Source organism: Chiloscyllium plagiosum, unplaced genomic scaffold (genome assembly GCF_037043375.1).
Source record: "Chiloscyllium plagiosum isolate Xiang-an unplaced genomic scaffold, Cpla_swu_hap1 HiC_scaffold_45, whole genome shotgun sequence".
Taxonomy (NCBI): domain Eukaryota; kingdom Metazoa; phylum Chordata; class Chondrichthyes; order Orectolobiformes; family Hemiscylliidae; genus Chiloscyllium; species Chiloscyllium plagiosum.
Window position 1 is genome coordinate 18,560,892 of NW_028270183.1, and position 21,743 is coordinate 18,582,634.

The 21,743-nt window shown below is 43.9% G+C and overlaps 1 protein-coding gene across 1 annotated transcript in view; it reads left to right on the plus strand.

Annotated features, from left to right (window-relative positions):
- Positions 1–4,675: 4,675 nt before the first annotated feature.
- The window catches only part of LOC122546659 (adhesion G protein-coupled receptor E3-like), a 61,111-nt gene continuing 44,043 nt past the window's right edge, over positions 4,676–21,743 (plus strand). The window contains exons 1-4 of the mRNA XM_087983467.1: positions 4,676–4,796; positions 6,943–7,011; positions 14,482–14,526; positions 20,872–21,189. Coding sequence (XP_087839593.1) covers positions 6,981–7,011; positions 14,482–14,526; positions 20,872–21,189 — 394 coding nt within the window. The 5' untranslated portion in view covers positions 4,676–4,796; positions 6,943–6,980. The remainder of the gene's footprint in view (positions 4,797–6,942; positions 7,012–14,481; positions 14,527–20,871; positions 21,190–21,743) is intronic.

The window sequence follows — 21,743 nt, forward strand, 5'->3', positions numbered from 1 at the left end:
AATGAGGGGGAATCTAAAATGGAAAATGGGATTGATATGATGGACATGGAGAGTTTCTCCTGCACTTGTTTTTTTTACGTATCAGAAGTAGGCTTGCTTTCTCCAAATTAATAACAATGTGAATGAGCAGCATAATTCTACACTGTACTGTAGAAATGCACAAAGTTAATAAATTAAAATGGCAATACAAGGTGTGACAGTGTGGTATAATAAGTTGAAGTCACTCTGTGCATAGCTCCACAATGCCGTTAACCCAACGCTATTACAATACTCCAGCTGTTCCTTGAGGCTTTTTCTGTGCCTGATAGAGACTTTGTTATTAGGTAAAATTGCCATTGTCCCACGGGGCTGCTTTCTACTTGGAGACAGACAACTGGTGGTGAGTTTAACCTGAGGGTCACATTGGGGTGAGGTTGAGATGGTGAGATTTTCTTGATGATCTCAGCCGTTGTGGGAAATTATGTCTTTCTGTTTGCATCACAAACTAGCCATCCAGCTGGCTGAGCTAACCTGTAACTACAACATTGAAATGAAAGGAAAATGTTTTTAAGAGCTTCCATGTCATTGTGATGGATTCAGGCTAATTCGTAGCTGGAAAACTCTGATCATGTTTTGGCAAATTGGTACTAGGCAGCCCAAGTGGAAAATTGGGTGTTGCTCCTCCAATTTGCGGTTTGAGTGACCATAAAATGTTAGAATTCACCCTGAAGTTTGAGAGGGAGGATCTGGAATCAGACATAATTGTATTACAATTGAGTAAAAGTAATTACAAAGACATGAGGGAGGAACTGGCCAGAATTGAATGGGAGGGGAGCCGAGCAGGGAAGACAGTGGAACAGCTATGGTGGGAGTTGCTGGAGGTAATTCAGGAGGCACAGCAGAAATTCCTCCCAAAGAAGAAGGAACATAGTAAGGGAAGGAAGAGGTAACCAGAGCTGACAAAGGAAGCTAGAGTCTGCATTAAAACAAAATGTGGGAAGCCTTTAAAAGCCAGAAGAGTAATTTAAAAAGCAATCAGAGGGGAGAGGATGAAATATGACAGTAAGCTTGTTCGTGATCTGAAAGAAAATCACAAAGGACTTTTTAGTAATCCATCATATAAGACAGAGGCAAGAGCGGACAATGGACTACTGGAAAATGAGGCTGCAGAACTAGTAATGGGGAGCAAAGAAATGGTGGAGGAACTGAATAGATACTTTGCAGTGAAGACACCAGCAGCAAACCAGAACTTTAAGAGACTCGGAGCTCAACTGAGTGTTGTGGCCAGTTACTACAGAAAAGGTGTTGGGGAAGCTGAAAGGTCTGGGAAAGGAATGAGCTGGAATGAACTCAACATTGAGCTCTCCAATTTCAAATAACCTCTCTTCCCACTCCCCGACTCCTTTTCCAGACCAATGGACTGCATCCAAACCAATGGACTACACCCAGAGTTCTGAAGGAGATAGCTGAGGAGATTGTAGAGGCGTTGGTGGTGATCTTTCAGGAATCACTGAAGTCAGGAAGGATGCCACAGGACTGCAATATGGCTAATGTAACACCCCTGTTTAATAAGGGAGGGAGGAAGGCAGAAAACACTATTGGTCACTTAGCCTGAATTTGGCAGTTGGTAGGATTTTTAGATTCCATTATTAAGGATGAGATAGTGGAGTATTTGGAAGTGCATTGTAAAATAGGGCTGAGTCAGCATGGCTTTATCAAGGGGAGGTCATGCCTGACAAATCTGTTAGAAGTCTTTGAGGAGGTTCCAAACCAGTTAGACAAAGGAGAGACAATGGACATGATTTGGATTTCCAGAGGCCTTTCACAAGGTGCCACACATGAGGCTGCTAAATAATATAAGAGCACATAGTGTTAGGGGCAAGATACTGGCATGAATAGAGGATTGGCTGACTGGCAGAAGGCAGAGAGTAGAGAGAAATAGGTTTTCAGATGGCAGCCAGTGACTTGTGGAGTTCCACAGGGTTTGAGTGTTGGGACCACAACTATTCATATTATACATTACCAACCTGGACAAAGGAACTGAGGCCATTGGTGCTACGTTTTCAGACAGACACAAAGGGGGAGGGACAGGTAGCGTTGATGAAGTGGTGATGGGGGGGGGGGGGGGGGGGAGGGGGTCTGAAGAAGAAATTAGACCTCATTGCTACAGAGAGCTGTGGAGGCTAGGTCATTAAGTGCCTTTAAGACAGAGATAGACAGTTTGTTGATTGGAAAGGGGATGAAAGGTTACAGGGAGAAGGCAGGAGAATGGAGATGACAAACATATCAGCCATGATCGAATGGTGGAGCAGACTCAGTGGGCTGAATGGCCTAATTCTGCTCCTGTGTCTTATGGTCTTATTGAAAGGTTATGAAGACTGAGCAGGAAAGTAGAAATTGAGGCTGAGGTGAGATGAGCTACGATCAGAATTAAATGGCAGAGTAGGCTCGAGGGGCCGAATGGCCTACTCCTGCTCCTAGTCCTTTTGTTCTAAAATGCCTTTCAGTTGCTCAAAAACTGAATTGTGTTTCTTGGCCCATACCACCTTTCCTTTCTTCTGCAGTAAGCAGGGGACCAACAACATTGAAGATCATGATCAACTAAAAACCTCCCGACTCACCTAAAAATCTCCTCATTCCACATTTTGCGTTGAGGCTGAGACACTGTCCGAGTGCTTGTACCTTTACAATTCTGGGTTGGAGATGAGCCACCTCATTGTCACATGTAAATTACCTGAGCCTTAGCCAGCTCACTCTGTGATAGTGACAGCTTCTTGTAATTTCTGGGGGAGGATTCCCAGCTGATGGCATTCAGGTTTACTACATGGTCGCCCAAGTAACATATACCAGAAATAGGTTCTTCTTGAATTGGATAATGAAGTATATTTACAAGATTAATTATTTGCATGGATGTGCAACCACACACAGAAACCTAGTCTAGTTTCCTTCCTTACTAATGTTACTGTATATTACACAAACATAACTGATTAAATTATACAAAGTGAGAGAGAGAGAGACTGAAGATGAGGCAAGTACATTTATACTGGAATGTCAGGTTACATACATTGTTCTCAGTTTTATTAATAGGGTCATAGATACAAGAGAAGGAAGTGATGCTGATCTTGTATTAGACATTTGTCAGACCACAGATGTGCACAGTACTGGAAGCTACTTTATCGGAGTGATGTGAACATATGTGAGAATGCAGAAGTGGTTGGTTCCAAGGATGAGGAACTTCGGTGATGAGAATAGATTGAAGAATTTCAGATTGTTCCCCTTATAGAGAGTGCTAAGCGGCGACTTCAGTTTCTCTCTGCATTTTCTATTTTTATTTCAAATCTCCAGTATCCGCAGTGTTTCATAGAATCCCTACAGTGTGGAAACAGATCATTTGATCCAACAAGTTCACACCGACCCGACGAAGAGTATCCCACCCAAAAATATTCCCCTACAGTATTACTTGACATTTCCCCTGACTAATGCACCTAGCCTCCATATCCCTGAACACTATGGACAATTTAGCATGGCCAATTCATCTAACCTGCACGTCTTTGGATTGTGGGAGGAAACCAGAGCACCCGAGGGAAACCCACACAGACACTGGGAGAACGTGCAAAGTCCGCACAGGCAGTCGCCCGAGACTGGAATCGAACCCAGCCCCCTTAAGTTGTGAGGCAGGAGTGTGAATCACTGAGCCACCATGCTGCCAAGAGCAACTCTGTTGCTGTTATTTAAAAGTGACCCATAAGTCTGGTCTAAGTTAGTTTAAAGAAATCATTACAGTCTGCAGTGAATTTGTGAATGTCAGCTGCCCCTACTTGGTAGCCATATCTGAAATTGTTCATCAGCGTCCGTTAAAACAAAATGCAATTTTAAAATGTTGTAAGAAGCATTCTGACTGAAGTCTCACAGAATGAAAAGCTCAGTATAACTTTAGAACAGATGTTGTCTGAGCTGGAGAAATTCAGTGATGAAGAGAGATTGGACGGACTGGTGTTGTTTTCCATGGAGCAGAGGAGATTGAGAGGGGACGTGACTGAGATGTATGAGATCATGAGGGGTATAGATAGAGCAGACAGGAAGAAATGTATCCCATTGTTGGAGGGATCAATGACCAGGGGGGTATAGGTTTAAGGGATTGTGCAGGAGGCACAGAGGGGATGTGAGGAATGTTTTTCACCCAGAGGGTGGTGGGAATCTGGAACTCACTGCCTGTCAGGGTGGGAGAGGCAGAGACCCCCATCACATTGAAGAAGGATTTAGATGTGTGCTTGTGATGTCAAAGCTGTGGGCCAAGTGCTGGGAAATAGGATGAGAAAGTTAGGTTGCTATTTTTGACTGGAACAGACTCGATGGGCTGAAAGGCATTTTTCTGTGCTGTAGATCTCTGTATGACTCTGCAACAGAAGCTGGATGCAGGTGCTTTTGATTATGGGAACTCTGCATCCCATATATGTAATATCTGCTGACAATTATCTTCATTAGACTTTGTTAAAACTGGACAAAAAAAGCATTTTCATTTCCCTTTGCATAACAAATACTATAACAACTCACAAGTAATCTTGCATCACAGCTGATTTTTATTCTTATCTGAGTTGGACAGATTATGATCACATCACAGGCACCTATCATGTGACTCTCAGACTGATATTCTTATTGCACAGTATGCAATACACAGAATGAATTTGCAGATACCCTCACATCTCCACTGTCACAAGTTGCACCGAGGAGGGGATCTCTTCCCAGAAGATTTTGGGAGACTGCGAAATCGACTGATTACACTACCGACTCCGAAAACTCACATTTTCTACTAAACTGTAAGTTCGGTTGCTGATCATTTGACCCCTTCCTCCTACAGGTCAGAGAACTGGGGTCATGATGCATATTCAGTTTGTAGTCCCACAAATTGAGGAAGAATACTTTCTGTCGATTAACTGCGCTAAGATAAGTGAACTGCTAACTTCACTGAATATTAAAATTACCCTCATGAAGCGGACAGGTTTGTGCTTTTTGGAATGTAAAAGATAAATCCTCCTACCCCTGCAGGATTTCCAAAGACTCACAACCCACTGAGAGAAGAAATTTCCTCATCATCCCAGCCTTTAATTAGAGCCACGTAATTCTGAGAGTGTACCCTCTGGCCCTAGACACTCTCATGAGAGGAATATTCTCCCAGCATTAATCCCCTTAACAATCCGACATGTTTCAATGAGATTTAAAGTCTATTTCATCAATTTTTTAAAAAATTCATCACTGTCCTCATCATGCTATCAACCTCTGGGCTTCCTCTCAAGATTCTCCTGATAGAAGCACAAGCAGATATCTGGGGGGTGTTCTCTCTGACCCCCACTGATTATTCAACTCATAGAAGCAAGGGGGTGGGGGGGGGGTGGGTGCAGTCACTCCAATGCAGTGGTTCTGAAATTACTTTGCAGATCTGTGTAGTTTCCCTTCCCTGATGCAGTTTCTCATTCGGGAAACTAATACCTTAATCAGTGCCTGAACAGCAAAGAAATGTGGTTGCACATTCTCCCTGTGTCTCCATGGGTTTGCTCCGGTTTCCTTCCACAGCCCAGAGATGTGCAGGTTAGGTGGACTGCCATGCTTAAATTGCCCATAGTGTCCAGGGTGTGCAGGCTATGTGAGTTAGCCATAGGAACTGCAGGGTTATAGGGTAGGGGAGGTCGGTTTTGGTGGTATGCTTTAGGACAGCATGGTGCCCAGTGGTTAGCACTGCTGCCTCACAACACCAGGGACATGGGTACGAATCCAGCCTTGGGTGACTGTCTGTGTGGAGTTTGCACATTCTCCCCGTGTTTGTGTGGGTTTCTTCCAGGTGCTCTGTTTTCTGCCCACAATCCAAAGATGTGCAGGTTAGGTGAATTGGCCAATCCAAATTGCCCATGGTGTTCTGGGATGTGTAGGTTAGGTGCGTTAGAGTCTAGATTAGAGTGGTGCTGGCAAAGCACAGCAGGTCAGGCTGCATCCGACGAGCAGGAACTTGATTTTTCGGGCAAAAGCCCTTTGTCGATTTTCTTGCTCCTCAGCTGCTGCCTGACCTGCTGTGCTTTTCCAGCACCACACTAATCTAGACTCTGATCTCCAGCATCTGCAGTCCTCACTTGCACCTAGGTTAGGTGCATTAGTCAAGGGTAAATGGAGAGTAATGGTGGAATGCGTCTGGGTGGGTTACTCTTCGGAGGGTCGTTGTGGACTTGTTGGGCCGAATCCACATTGTAAGGATGCTATGATTCGAAAGATAAGGATTCTATTCTATGATTCACTCAGATCCCGTCATGCGGCAATCACCAGTTGTTGGCATTGGTTAAGGGACAACTATTGTCCAGGGTACCAGTGGGAACCTTCTGCTTTAAATGTTGCCCTGGGAACACTCTATACTGAGCCAAGACAGTGGGTAGAGCCTACGCTATACTGGGCTGAGATGGTGAGTAGATTCTCACTCTATACTGAGCCACGCTGGGTGAGAAGATGCTCACTCTACCCCGAGCTGGGACAGCGGGTAGAGCCTACTCCATGCTGAGCTGAGATGGTGAGTAGAGTCTCACTGCATAATGAGCTGAGATTGTGAGTAGATTATCATTGCATAATGAGCTGTGATGGTGAGAAAATTCCCACTGTATACTGAGCCACGCTGGGTGAGAAGATGCTTACTCTACCCCGAGCTGGGACAGCGGGTAGAGCCTACTCCATGCTGAGTTGAGATGGTCGATCAATTAATTAATGTGACATCACATCCAAGAGGCAATTCCGACAGTACCACTCCCTCTGTGCTGTGCTGGAGTGACGTAATTGAGAGGGATTTGAACTCACAAACCTCTGATTCTGGGGCGAGACAGAAACAGCCAACTGCAATTGAATTAATATTATCAATACACCTCGATGTTGCTGCAATCGCACTTGTGAAATGTGAGCTGCCTGATGACTGTTCTCAAATATCTGCAGATCTGTGAGGGTGTTTCAGTGCGAGGAGGACAAGGAAGATGAAGAGCTGGTATTGTTTTGCATCTCATGGTATGTTTGGTCCAATTACTTCCATTGTCTGAGACTACCTGCAAAATGATGGATGTCTGTTTTACAATGTTACATAATGTTGGAATGTAAGAGCCATTAACCTTGTCCTTCAGTGTATTCCCTACACAGGCAAATGGTTATTTTTGTTTCCCCATTCACGATATGGTGGTAACACTGACAAGTGCAGTGTCTATTGCCCTTCAGGAGATGATGAAAGCTGCCTTCTTGAACTGCTGCAATACCCTGGGGTTCAGGCCAAGAGAGATGTGGAGCGAAGGTTCAGAAATCACCACAGATTCAAATTGATTTATTCCTTTTCCTCAATTCTGTGATACAGGCAAGCTGACATGTTTAACATTAGATTAGATTGCTTACAGTGTGGAAACAGGCCCTTCGGCCCAACAAGTCCACACCGACCCGCCGAAGCGCACCCAGCCAGACCCATTCCCCTACATATACCCCTGCACCTAACACTACGGGCAATTTAACATGGCCAATTCACCTAACCTGCACATCTTTGGACTGTGGGAGGAAACCGGAGCACCCGGAGGAAACCCACGCAGACACGGGAGAATGTGCAAACTCCACACAGTCAGTCGCCTGAGGCGGGAACTGAACCCAGGTCTCTGGCGCTGTGAGGCAGCAGTGCTAACCACTGTGCCACCGTGCCGCCCACGAGATGTTTGAGACATTAAGCCATAGGAACATCCACAGGGTGTATATATGACCTTGTGAGTTAGCAAACACAAAAAGCAATGTGGATGCTGGAAATCAGAAACAAAAACAGAAATCGCAGTGAAAACTCAGCAAGACTGGCAGCATCTATGGAGAGATAAGCAGAGTTAATGTTTCATGGCCAGTGACCCTTCTCTTTTCTCCACAGACCTGCTGAGTTTTTCCAGCAATTCTGTGAGTTAGTAATAAGTCCCAAGGTCATAGAGTCACAGAGTCATCGAGTTCTACAGCACAGAACCAGGCCCGTTGGCCCGAACTGGTCCATGCCGAACAAAACGTCCAACCACACTATCCCCATTTCCCTGCACTTGGCCCATGTCCTTCTAAACCTTTCCTAGCCATGTATTTGTTCGAATGCCTTTTAAATATTGTTAATGCACCCCCCCCCCCCACAACCGATTCTGCAGGCAGCTCGTTCCGTATGCATTCCACTCTCTGTGTAAAAAAAGTTGCCCCTCGGGTTCTCTTTTATTCTTTTCCCTCTAATCTTAAACTGATGCCATCTCGTCCTTGACTCCCCAGCCCTGGGAAAAGACTCAATGGTCTGAGCTATAGTGAGAGGTTTTTCTTTAGAGTGTAGAAGGCGAAGGGGGGGACCTTATAGAGGTTTGTAAAATCATGAGAGGCATGGATAAGATGAATGGCAGATGTCTTTTCCCTCGGGTGGGGGATTTCAAAACAGGGGCATATTTTTAAGGTGAGAAGAAAAAGATTTAAAAAAGGACTTGGTGGACAATTGTTTTGCACAGGGAAGAGTTCATGTGTTGAATGAATTTCCAGAGGAAGTGGTGGTCACCCTAAACCTATGCCCTCTAGCTTTGGACTCTCCTATCCTGGGATAAAGACCTTGCTTATTGACCCTATCCATGCCCCTCATGATTTTACATACCTCTATAAGGTCACCCCTTAGCCTCATATGCTCCAGTGAAAAAAAGCCCCAGCCTTGGGAGGCACAGTTGCTCAGTGGTTAACGCTGCTGCCTAACAGCACCAGGAACCTGGGTTTGATTCCAGCCTCAAGTGACTGTCTGTGTGGAGTTTGCACACTCTCCCCATGTCTGTGCAGGATTCCTCCAGGGGCTCCAGCTTCCTCCCACAGTCCAAAGATGACCAGGTTAGGTCAATTGGCCATGCTAAATTGTTCAAAGGTATGTGTAGGTTAGGCACATTAGTCAAGGGCAAATATAGGGTAGGGGAATGGGTTACTCTTCGGAGGATTGGTGTGGACTTGTTGGGTTGAAGGGCCTGTTTCCACACTGTGGGAATTCTAATTCAATCCAGCCTCTACCTATTGTTCAAATCCTTCATTCCTGGCAACATCCTGGTAAAGCTTTTCTGAACCCTTTCAAATTTCACAACATCTTTCTCATAGCAGGGCAGTCAGAATTGAATGCCGTATTCCAAAAATTGCTAACCATTGCCTTGTACAGCCACAACATGATCACCCAACTCTTATACTTAATGCACTGACCGATAAAGGCAAGTGTACCCAATGGCTTCTTTAGTAGCCTGTCTACACAAGCCTGAGAAGGATGCATGGGAATGGTGTTGGGATACTGAAAGGAGGAACGGAAGAGCAGATACATTTGGTGCTGGCCCCACTCAGATAACACAGGACGATTCCTTTCATAAAGAGGCTGGTGGGGACCAAGGTTACCCGTGTGTCTTTCTGGGAAAGTAAGTGGGAACAGCAGTGCGGGAGTTGGAATGGCCACAATCGGGGGCTGAGTCAGACAGAGGTCTTCGGTCAGGGAATGTGGAGAGTTTTTCAAAGCAGCAATATAGACATTGGGATCGTCAAACCAGATATGATGGAGACAGAGAAACAGACCTTACAGGAAGCCAGAGGGTGTGAGGAAGTGCCATCAAGCTCCCTGTGTGAATCAATGGGTCAACACTGATCATCCATTGATTGCCCAAACACAGAAATGGTGTCAAAGAAGTGAAGGAAATAGAGGGAAGAATTAGAGACGGATCGTGCAAAAGGGAAGGGAATCGTTGCAATTTGAAGTAATGTTGGCGAAATTTTCCAGTTGGAAGTGAGGGCTTTTAAAAGTGCCAACTGGAATTGGTGAGGGAGGACACCTTAAGCCTGACAAAGAATGGACTGCAGACCCTGCAAGAAGGCTGGCATAGCTAGAATACAGGTTCCTAAAGTAACACCTTCTACATGGAGGAATGATGTGGACAAAGTTAAAGATTGCACAACATCAGGTTATAGTCCAACAAGTTTATTTGGAAGCACTGGCTTTTGGAGCACTGCTCCTTGATCAGGTAGCTCTTCATCAGCTGAAGGATTACAAAGGAGCAGCGCTCCGAAAGCTAGTTTTTCCAAATAAATCTGTTGGACTATAATATGGTGTTGTGTGATTTTTAACTACGTGGAGGAAGTGAGTGACGTCAGAGGAGAAGTTGTTCAATTTGCGAATGGTTTTGGCCAGGTACAAGCCTCTCTGGTTTCTGGTCACCTCTCTGTCCCTCAGCCTCTTACCCACTGTCCCAGTGAAGTTCAAACTGAACTTGCAATTTCCAGGCACAATATCCAGTTTACAAATTTCACTGTTGCCAGTTTTCAGAGAATTGTCGTGTTATCTACTTTTCCCACTTGGACGTCCTCTAGGTCGACCAAACTGCACGACCACCGTCTTTTTATCATTGGCTCTGTCTTTCCTCCACTCCATCACTGTCCCACTTTTTCATTCAAATCCCTCCCCACCCCTTTCCCTGGTAAAATCTATACTTAAAGCTTTTCATTTCCCCTGAGAGGTTGTCCACCTGGAACCTTAGTTGTTCCTCCCTCCCTCCACAGGCGTTGTTTGACGATACATAATGCATTTGCTGGTTTTATTTGACAGTTTTAAAACTGAGGTGTTATTTCAGCGGGGGACCAAAGGTCAGTGAACACAAGGGTGATTGGTGAATGGGACCTCAGTGTAGGATGAGTTCAAAGGTGACTGCCTCCTGGCTTTCTGTCGAGGTTCATGCGCCGCTCCGTGCAGGGTATAATTCTCTCTGGTATTTACCATGAATTTTACACAGCAAATCTGTTCACCCTCAGCCAGCAACTCCAGGTCCAGTTGTGGACGACTGAGGAACTTTGCTGTGCATTATATTCTCTCTCTCTCTCTCTCTCTCTCTCTCACTCTTTCGCTTTCTCTCTCACTTCAAAAGCACACCCTTGGCTGCAAAACATTTCGGGATTCTTCGAAGTCATGAAAGGCACTATACAAGTTCAAGCTCTTGCTCTTGCATTTTCTGTCCATTTTCAACAGAGACACTAGCTGTTTGTTGTCCCCTCGCGTAAGTTAAAGGGGAACAGAGGGGGCAGGGAGTGACTGTGCGCCTCCAGCAGACAAGCGGTACAGATGTTGAATGGACTGCTTCAGCTGTGATTTCACTTTCCCACTTTTAAAAACGTGGAGCTGCCTAGGATTCTAATGGTGAACTGAGTGTCCTCAAACAGAAACCATTCACTGCAGCCTTAGCATGAAACTGATACATTGGGTTAATATTCAATGGCTAGCTCTCAGATTTCAGAGTAGAGACCACACCATAGCCAGAGGACTCTGGTACAGTCTTCTATTGGAGACACATGAGATTTCTCTAACTCCTGTTAACATATCTAACAGTAAATATAACCCATAGTTACTGAGATTGAACTATCAACTAACTAACTAACACCAAGTCAGGTTCATCTGTGGTAATTATTTGTGCTCCATTCTCCACCACCTGCTACTGACAGCCCTCAGATCAGCGTAAAAAGGATGATAAGGGGAGACAATGGCCTAGTGATATTATCAGTGGATTAAGAATCATAGAATCCCCACAGAAACCTGTGTTCAAATTCCAGCCTCGGGTGACTGTCTGTGTGGAGTTTGCACATTCTCCCTGTGTCTTGTTCGGCCCAACAAGTCCACACCGACCCTCCGAAGCGCAACCCACCCATTCCCCTACATTTACCCCTTACCTAACACTACGGGCAATTTAGCATGGCCAATTCACCTGACCTGCACATCTTTGGATTGTGGGAGGAAACCGGAGAATCCGGAGGAAACCCACGCAGACACGGGGAGAACGTGCAAACTCCACACAGTCAGTCACCTGAGGCGGGAATTGAACCCAGGTCTCTAGCGCTGTGAGGCAGTAGTGCTAACCACTGTGCCACCGTGCCGCCCATCAGACCGATTCCTGGAATGGCAGGACATGTGTATGAAGAGTGATTGAACGATTGCGATTTTATTCATTGAGGTTTAGAAGGGTGAGGGGGATGTCAAAGGGGCTGATAACATTCTAACAGAACTAGGCAGGGGTGAACAAAGGAAGGATGTTCCTGATGAGTCTGGAACCAGGAGGTCACAGTCTCAGGAGACAGGGTAGGTCATTTAGGAATGAAGATGAGGAGAAGTGTCTTTGCCTAGAGGGTGGGGAACCTGTGGAATTCTCTGCCACAGAAAGTGGTTGATGCCAAAACATTGAATGTTTTCAAGAGGGAGTTAGATGGAGTTCTTTAGGACCAAAGGGTGTATGGGAGGAAAAATGCACAAGGGAGTTGGATGAGCAGCCATGATCATATTGAATGGTGGGGTAGGCTCAAAGGGCTGAATGGCTTACTCCTGCACCTATTTGCTATGTTTCTATGACAGACTGACTCAATTTTGTATTTACCTATATGTTCCTAGATCCTTGTCGCTAGACAACAGTAGAGTTTATTTACTATCTTTATTGAATGCTCAAAACTACTGAAGCCCCATCTTTTCACATCCAGGGTTGCATTAACAATGTCCTGTATGTGAATAACCTCCAGCTCTCCTGGCATCAAGCTCAGAAGACCAATGTTAAAGCATGAAATATAAACTATGTTTCCCCCGGGTGAAGGTAGGTACTGCAGATGCTGGAAACTTGAGTCAAGATGAGAATGGTGCTGGAAAAGCACAGCATGTCAGGCAGCATCAGAGGAGCAGGAAAATCGACATTTCGGGCAAAAAGCCTTTCATCCCTCTTCCTAACATGCACAATATAAAACGTAAATTAAACTTAAGATTGCACATTGTTCCTAAGTGCTGAAAAGAACAGATACATAGTTTTATCAGGAATTTGATCAAAATTGTTGATTTCATAAATCGCCACATTGTAACATAAATGAGAGGAGGTGGTGACATTGTGTTAATATTTCTGTGTTAGTGGTGCAGAGATTCAGATGAATCAAAATGGATTCAAATTCCACTTGAACTGTTGCTAGAACTGAAGTTCGACTAACCTAACTAAAGCTCGATAATGGTCATGAAGCAATCAAAAGTTCCATCATGAGGGGCATGGATAGGATAAATAGACAAAGTCCTTTCCCTGGAATGGAGGAGGATATAGGTTTAGGGTGAGAAGGGAAAGATATAAAAGAGACCTAAGGGGCAACTTCTTCACGCAGAGGGTGATACATGTATGGAATGAGATGCCAGAGGAAGTGGTGGAGGCTGGTACAATTGCAACATTTAAAAGGCATTTGGATGGGTATATGAATAGGAAGGGTTTGGAGGGATATGGGCCGGGTGCTGGCAGGTGGGACTAGATTGGGTTGGGATATCTGGTCAGCATGGACGGGTTGGACCCAAGGCTCTGTTTCCATGCTGTATATCTTTCTCGCTCTATGAGTCTATATCCCTGAATTAATTCAGTCACAAAGTAATACAGCACAGAAATAGACCTTTTGGTCCAACTTATCCATGGTGACCAGATATCCTATACTGAACTAGTCCCATTTGCCTGAATATCTCTCGAAACTCCTCCTATTCAGATCCTTTTAAATGTTATAATTGTAACCCCTCTCCCACTGCTTTTGGTAGCTCATTCCATACATGCGCCACCCTTTGCATTAAAACAAATGCCCTCGAGTTTTGAACTCACTCACCTTGGGATAAAGACTTTGCCTATTTACCTTATCCATGTCCCTCATGATTTTATGAAATTCTGTAAGGTGACCTCTTACCCTCTGACGATCCAGGGAAAAAAGCCCCAGCCTATTCAGCCACTCCCTACAGCTCAAACCCTCCAACCCAGGGCAGCATCTTTGTAAATCTTTTTCTACCCCCTTTCAAGTTTCACAACATGATTGTTATAGCAGAGAGACCAGAAGTGTACGCTGCATTTTAAAAGTGGCCTCACCAATGTCCTGTACAGCTGCAACATGACATCCCAATTCCTATACTCAGTGCACTGACCAATGAAGGTGAACGTGCCAAATGCCTTCTCCACCACCTTGTCTACCTGCAACTCCACCTTCAAGGGTCTATTGAAAGTAAGTCCAACTAATTGTGACTTTGGTTAAACCAATAACTCTTTGGATCACAAGTGTCCTTTCAGGAATGAAACCTGCTGTGACGGCAGACGCACAGCAAAACGTTTGACTTTTTGTGGAATGCTTCCATCTTTGTCTCTCTACCTTTCTCTTCTCATTTTCCAAATCTCCTTAAATCTCATCCATCCTGATATCTCTTTCTGTGCCTGCACCCATGATATAGTTTGGGGGCTGTCAAAGCTGCCACGTGAATGCAAGTTGCAGTTGTTGTTGTTTGATTAAATTATTCCACCTGCTGTGTAAAAGGAAAAAAAATCACAAAGCCCACGTAAACTAAACAACTCAGTGCACCACAAGAAATCTCATTTCCTGATGCACTCCCTTATTAATGTATTCTCCAAAAACTGTTCCCATATAATTAGGAAATATATATTTTTTGTTTCCTAGCATTGCTGTTTTGGATTATCTGGAATGAAAGCACTGATGGATATAGTAAGTCATGATACTTTTAGTCTTAGCTTTTTGCTCTTTTAGTTTGGAATCCTTTTGTCCATAGTGCCCACTCCTTTTACGCAGTGGAAACAGTGCTAATGGATGCGACTGTATCAGTTATTTTATGCTTGCAATCACAATGTATCGATGTGGTGGAAGTTTGCAATAAACGGTGGAAGGAGACAGAGAATATGGTCATTGGGCGTGGAATCATATCAGCAGAGCAACACTGCTTACATCCTGTGAAAGTCTGTGTTGGAGCCTCAAGTAATCACTGTGTTGAAGGGTAGGGCTTACACAATTAATGGTAGAGCCTTGGGTAGTGTTGTAAAATAGAGAGACTTAGGAGTGCAGGTACATAATTCTTTGAAGTGTGGTGGTTAAAAATACATGTGGCATGCTTGCTTACATTGCCTTCACCTTTGGGTTTAGGATTTGCTATGTCATGTTGAGGTTGTACAGGACTTTGCTGAGGCCTCTTTTGGAGGACGATGTCCAGTTCTGGTCGCCCAGTTATAGAAGCAAAAGCAAAGCTGGAGAGGATACAGAAGAGATTTACCAGGATGTTGCCTGGTATGGTTTGAGTTATAAAAATAGGCTGGGACTTTTTTCACTAGAGCATAGGAGGTTGAGAAGTGACCTGACAGAGGTTAATAAAATAATGAGGGGGTATAGATAGAGTTAGTGGTAGTTGTCTTTTCCCTAAGATGGGGGATTTCAAGACGATGGGGTACACTTTTAAGGTGAGAGGAGAAAGATTTTAAAAAAGACATGAGGGGCAAGCAGATGAGCGGTTTGTCTGTGGAATAAACTTCCTGAGGAAGTGGTGGATGTGGGCTTAAAAAGCATTTAGATAAGTGTATGAACAGGAAAGGTTTGGAGGCATATGGGCCAGGAGCAGGCAGGTGGGACTAGTTTAGTTTGGAATTATGGTCGGCATGGACCCGTTGGACTGAAGCGTCTGTTTCTGTGCTGTTGGACTCTATGACTCTAAAATCCTCTATAATGGTATAAAAGGCAAATACACAAATTTGAAGATCAGAAAAGATGGGCTGTATTGTAAAAACAAAGATGGTAGTGTGAAATTGCAAAGGCACTTTGTTAGGTCGAGTGAATTGGTGAAGGCATGGTCAATTAGGACAGAACAAGGTACTACTGAAATGATGTAAATCTGGAAAGTCAAGGCCCAAGAGGTCTTTGAGCTTCCTACTTCATGAATCATAGTGATGTCACGAACAGATATAGAAACTAAGCAGAAAAGGTTCACAATAGACAAGCCTTTCTATGCACAAATGGGTAGAATTCAGACTTCAGCTGTAAAGGTGCACAGTCAGTTACCTGAGTGAAAAAGAGACCAAGTGAGAATGAAATAACTCCACAGAGACTGGTATTCCCCATCACTGAGTCACCCTTGATTTAAATGTAGAGAATCCTTGACACTGACTCAGCTCCATCAGAGCCCACTCTCAGAGTGAAACAGGATGTCTGACACTCCTGTTTATTTATTGAACCTTCAGGCTCATTGCTAGGGATACTACCACTGTTCCACAAGAGGACCCCATTCATCTTTCTTTTTAATTTAACCTATTTTTCTAATCAACCTGTTCAGAGATGTTTTTGCAGCTCTGGAGCAGGTGGCACTTGAACCCCAGTCTCTCAGTTCAGAGATAGAGACTCTACTTCTGTATCATAAGAGGACTGCTTCATCTCCTGATTTATTTGTTTTGTTTTCACTTCCATCCAACATGGTTAAATAAGACGTGTAGAAGTAGAGCTTTAATTTTTACAACAATTGATATATTTTTCTAAAAAGCCTGTTCAGAGATGTTATTACACACATCTGGAGCAGTCAAGACTTGAACCCAGGCCTCCCTTTGCAGGAGTAGGAACACAACCACTGTGACACAAGAGGACCCTCAGCTCAAAATTAAAATAAAAACTATTTTTACTGCCAATCTGTTCAGAGATTGAAATAACTGCACAACGACCAGTATCCCAACACCAAGTCATGACATTCCTGTTCCTATCTGTCAGCCTGGGCTCCCTGATTGGATCAGGTTAACAGCCCTAATCAGGGAATTCAGATTCTATGAGGACCACCTGACTGACCTTGTTACAATCTCTACAAAGTATATCTGGATATTTAGTTCAAAGGGGAAATTTGTGTAGGGGGGGGAAAAGGTGCTTCAATTCAGATTAATTGCAAAAAGTAAAGAATGGGAGGTGAGCAGAAGATAGAAGACACAGAGGTTACCTGGAGTAAGGCCAGTGGTGAAATGATGAACCTCAGTGTGATGCAAGTGCAGGGAAAGAAGCTGGCTGGTGAGTAAGATTGGCATTTATGATCTTTACAGTAAGATCTTTCATTTAAGTCATTTTTTTTGCTCTCTATGTTTGAAAAAAAGAGCTGTTTCATATATTCTTGACTTTGTTGTGAGCAAATTACAATAAAGTATAAACAGCAGAGAGCTAGAGAAATTAAATTATAGTGATGGGTGATGTGTTGCTGCAGCAGTATGTAAGAACTACTGGACACCAAAGTGATCCAGAAGAACACATTCGTATTGAATGTTTGCAGCTCAAGGAACTGAATTGAGGAACTCGAGTCTGAGCTACAGAATTTTTCCAATATCAGGGAGGAGGAACATTACTCGGACATTTTGATCCAGCGAGTTTTGAGAAGATTTGTAGCTCAGGTTAGGGTTCTGTATGTAGGTTTGCTCGCTGAGCTGGAAGGTTCATTTTCAGACGTTTCGTCACCATACTAAGTCACATCTTCAGTCAGCCTCCAAATGACGCTTTTTTTTTCAGGAGGCAGTCACACCAATCAGATGAGGTAATTCAAGTTTGGTCTGAGATCAGGGACAGTAAATGAATTAGCGATACAAATAGGGGTTAATACATATGATGTTATAGTTGTCATCGACATAGTTGCAAGGCGGTCAAGTCAAGACATAAACATTCAGGATTCTGCGATTTCTTTGAAAGGACAGGCAGGAATGGAAGGTGTTGGGCTGGCTTTGCTAATGTAAGATAAGTGTGGCACAGTGACCAATGGTCAGCATTGCTGTCTCACAGCACCAGCGACCTGGGTTCATTCCACCCTCAGGTGACTGTCTATATGGAGTTTGAACATTCTCCCTGTGTCTGTGAGTTTCCTCCGGATACTCCATTTTTATCCCACAGTCCAAAGATGTGCAGGTTGGGGTGGATTGGTTATGCTAAATTACCCATTGTGTCCAGGGATGTGCTGATGAGGTGGGGTAGCCATGGAAAATTGTTCAAGAATGTGCGGTTTCAGTGGATTGGCCATGGTAAATCGCCGATAGTGTCCAGGGATGTGCAGGCTAGGTGGGTCAGCCATGGGAATTGTGGGGTTACAAGGATAGGGTGGAATGCTGTTTGGAAGGTCAGTATCAACTCAATGGGCTAAATGTCTTGCTTCCATATTGCAGAGATTATGTTTAAAGAGAATTTGGAATAAGAACAATTGATACCTTTATACCCATGGTTACTACGGGAAGTGAGGGAAGAGATTACTGCGCCTTTGGTGATGAGCTTTGCGTCCTCACTGACAACTGAAGTAATACCAAGTCATTTCAGGATAGCAAATGTTATTCCCCTGTTCAAGAAATAGAATAGGGATAAACCTGAGAATTACATATCAGTCAGTCTTCCATCTGAGGTAGGCAAATTATTGGAGAGGATTCTGAGAGACAGGATTGATTATTATTTGGAAAATCATAGTTTGATTAGAGACAGTCAGCATGGCTCTGTGAGTGGCAGGTCATACCTCACAAGCCTTATTGAATTTTTGTGAATGTGACAAAACAGATTGATGAAGGTAGAGCAGTGGATGCGGTGTATATGGATGTTAGCAAAGCATTTGATAAGGTTCCCTATGGCCGACTCATTCAGAAAGTAAGGAAGCATGGGATACAAGGAAGTTTGGCTGTCTGAATACAGGATTGGCTGGTCCATAGAAGACAGAAGGTGGTGGTAGTGGATGGAAAGTATTCCTCCTGGAGCTCGGTGACCAGTGGTCTTCTTCAGGGATCGGTCTGGGACCTCTACTCTTTGTGATTTTTTATAAATTACGATAATGAGGAAATGTAAGGTTGGGTTAGCAAGCTTGCCAATGGCTTGAAGGTTGGTGGAGTTGTGAATAGTGTGGAGGGCTGTTGTAGTTTGCAACAGGTCATTGACAGGATACTGAGCTGGGCTGAGACATGGCTGATGGAGTTCAACCTGGAAAAGTGTGAAGTGATTCATTTCGGAAGCTTGAATTTGAGTGCAGATTACAGGGTTAAAGGTAGGATTCTTGGCACTGTGGAGGAACAGAGGGAACTTGGGGTGCACATTCATAGATCTCTCAAAGTTGCCACCCAAGTTGATCAGGTTGTTAAGAAGGCATATGATCTGTTAGTTTTCAATAACGGGGGATTGAGTTTAATAGCTGCAAGGCTATGTTGCAACTCTATAAAGCTTTGGCTGGACCACACGTGGAATACTGTATTCAGTTCTGGTTGCTTCATTATAGTAAGGATTTTGAAGCTTCAGCAAGAATGCAGAGGAGATATACTGGGATGCTGCCTGGACTGGAGGGCATAATTTAGGAAAAACGATTAAGGGATCTAGAGCTTTGGAGTGAAGAAGGATGAGATGTGACTTGATCGAGGTGTACAAGATGATGAGAGGCATAGAAAGATTGGATAGCCCTTTTTCCCAGGGCAGAAGTGGCTAACATGAAGGGGCATAATTTTAAGGTGATTGGAGGACGGTTTCGGGGAGATGGCAGAGGTAGTTTTTTTTACACAAAGAGTGGTGAGTGCATGGAATTCACTGCCAGCAGTGGTAGTAGAGTCAGATACATCGGGATATTTAAGGGACCGTTGAATAGGCACATGAATGATAGTAAAATATAAGGTATGTAGGTTAGTTTGTTCTTAGAGTACGGTAAAAGGTTGGCACAATATTGAGGGGTGAAGGGCCTGTACTGTGCTGTACTGTTCTATGCTCCAATAGGAAAGAACAAGCTTGGCTCAGAGGATCTATATGAGTGGAGTTAAGAACAGGCAGGGGATGAAGGCACTGATGGGCCAGGAATTCTAGGATCATTGGATGTAATCTAAAATGTAGCGCTCGAACCAAGAGTGCAACATTGAACCACTTTCACTCCAACACAGAGTGGGAGACATCGAGAACTCTCTTGTCCAATGTCAGATCAGTTGTTAATTTTGAGTCGGATACTGATTAAATTTGTTGCTAACCAACGGTATTAATAAATACAAAGCAATGACCATATTAATCTGAAGATCAGCTAAACCAGAGGTGAAAAACAGAGATTAGAAGCCCCAGTTTGATTTGGATATGATTTTTCAAAATTTCATTCATGGCTAGACCAGCATTTATTACCCATCCCTAATTACCCAGAGGGCAGTTAAGAACCAATTATATGTTGCTGTGGGTCTCGGCCAGACCAGGTAAGGACGGCAGATTTCATTCACTAAAGGACATTCGTGACCCAGATGGGTATTTCCCAATAATTGGTAATGGATTCACAGTCATCATTAGACCTTTAATTTTGAAATCTGTTTTATTTGGGAAGCAATGCCCTAACGATATTATCACTGGACAGTTAATCTATAGACCCAGATAATGTTCTGTGCACACAGGTTTGAATCCCATCAGGGCAGATGGTGGAATTTGAATTTGATGACTATCTCGAATTAAGACTCTAATGATGACCATGTATCAATTGTGAATTGTCAGGAAACACCCAGCTGGGTCACTAATGTCCTTTAGGGAAGGAAACTGCTATCCTCACCTGGTCTGGCCTAAATGTGACTCCAGACCCACAGCGATGTGGTTGACTCTTTACTGCCCTCTGGCCAATGATGCCCTCATCCTGTGAAAGGATTTTAAAAAATTCAAATTCCACTATTTGTCATGGTGGGATTCAAACCAGAAAATTACCTGGAAAATTATTTGGGCCTCTGGATTAACAGTCCAATGATAATACCACTAGGGTATCGCCTCCTCATCATTTTGAAGATGAATTGAGACCAGTGTGCCTTATTCATCAGTTTTACCGTGTTCTTTTTTCCCCCCTCTTCTCAAGTTATCACTGAACACCATAACTGGCTATAGCCAGCAATGGCCTTGCCTTGTTCCTTTTTGCCAGACTGCATGATAGCACAAGGGATTGTTTGACATCACAGTATTTGTTTTGGCTAAATCTGCAGACTGTGATCTTAAAAGCCATTTGGTTTGATTGTCGCTGCTCAGTGTTGATAATACACTCTCTTCCACAGTGCAAGACCATAATTTTCATTCTCTTTACAGGGAGTTTCCACTTCTTCAAGAAAGCGAGATCCTCCATCACCCTGAATTTCATTGGTTTTAATCATACATCAGCAATATGCTGTGACCGGAAGAGCTGTCCCCTTTCTTATTGTAACTCCCAGTTGATTTTAATGAAAGGAAATCACACCACCTCTCTGAATTCGAAATACCAGTTCACTGGTGACCTAGAGAAAGGCAAGGTGTCCTTAACCATACACAATTTGAGCTTGGGAGATAGTGGCAAGTATTGCTGCCGCTTAGAGTATACTGAGCCTTCCAACAACGAGCATGTCATCATCGACCTCAACGTTACAGATGGTGAGTCCATGCTAATTATCAGATAATCTTCTGTTCTCAATCTGAAGGGCAGGTAGTGCCATCACCTCCACCATAGAAAGAGCAAGGAAACAGGTCTCTGCGCCATCACCACTATACAGACAAGATGGGCCGAATGGTCTCTTTTTGTGCTGTAAGCTTCTTTGGAACTCTTTGTTTGCAGTAAATGGAGGTGATATATACTGAGTTAACAAGGTCAAAGTGTTGCTTTAGCAGAGCAAATATCCGCAGTAGCCTCACACTGCTATTCTGATGGACCACAGTTGAAAGTTGGGCAACCTTGCCACATCATCGAAGGTTTAGAGACAGGATTTGTTTCACCTTGAGTCTAATCTGGGATATTCCATTAGTACTTGAAGTGGGCTAGTGTTGCCCCCCCGAAAGGCAAGGTTCTCTCGTAGTTCCTAGCACTGAGTAGGATATTTAATCAGGTTTGGAAGACATTTACCAGGACGTTGCCAGGTATGGTAGGTTTGAGTGATAAAGAGTGGCTGGATATTTGGGACTTTTTTCACTGGATTGTAGGAGATTGAGAG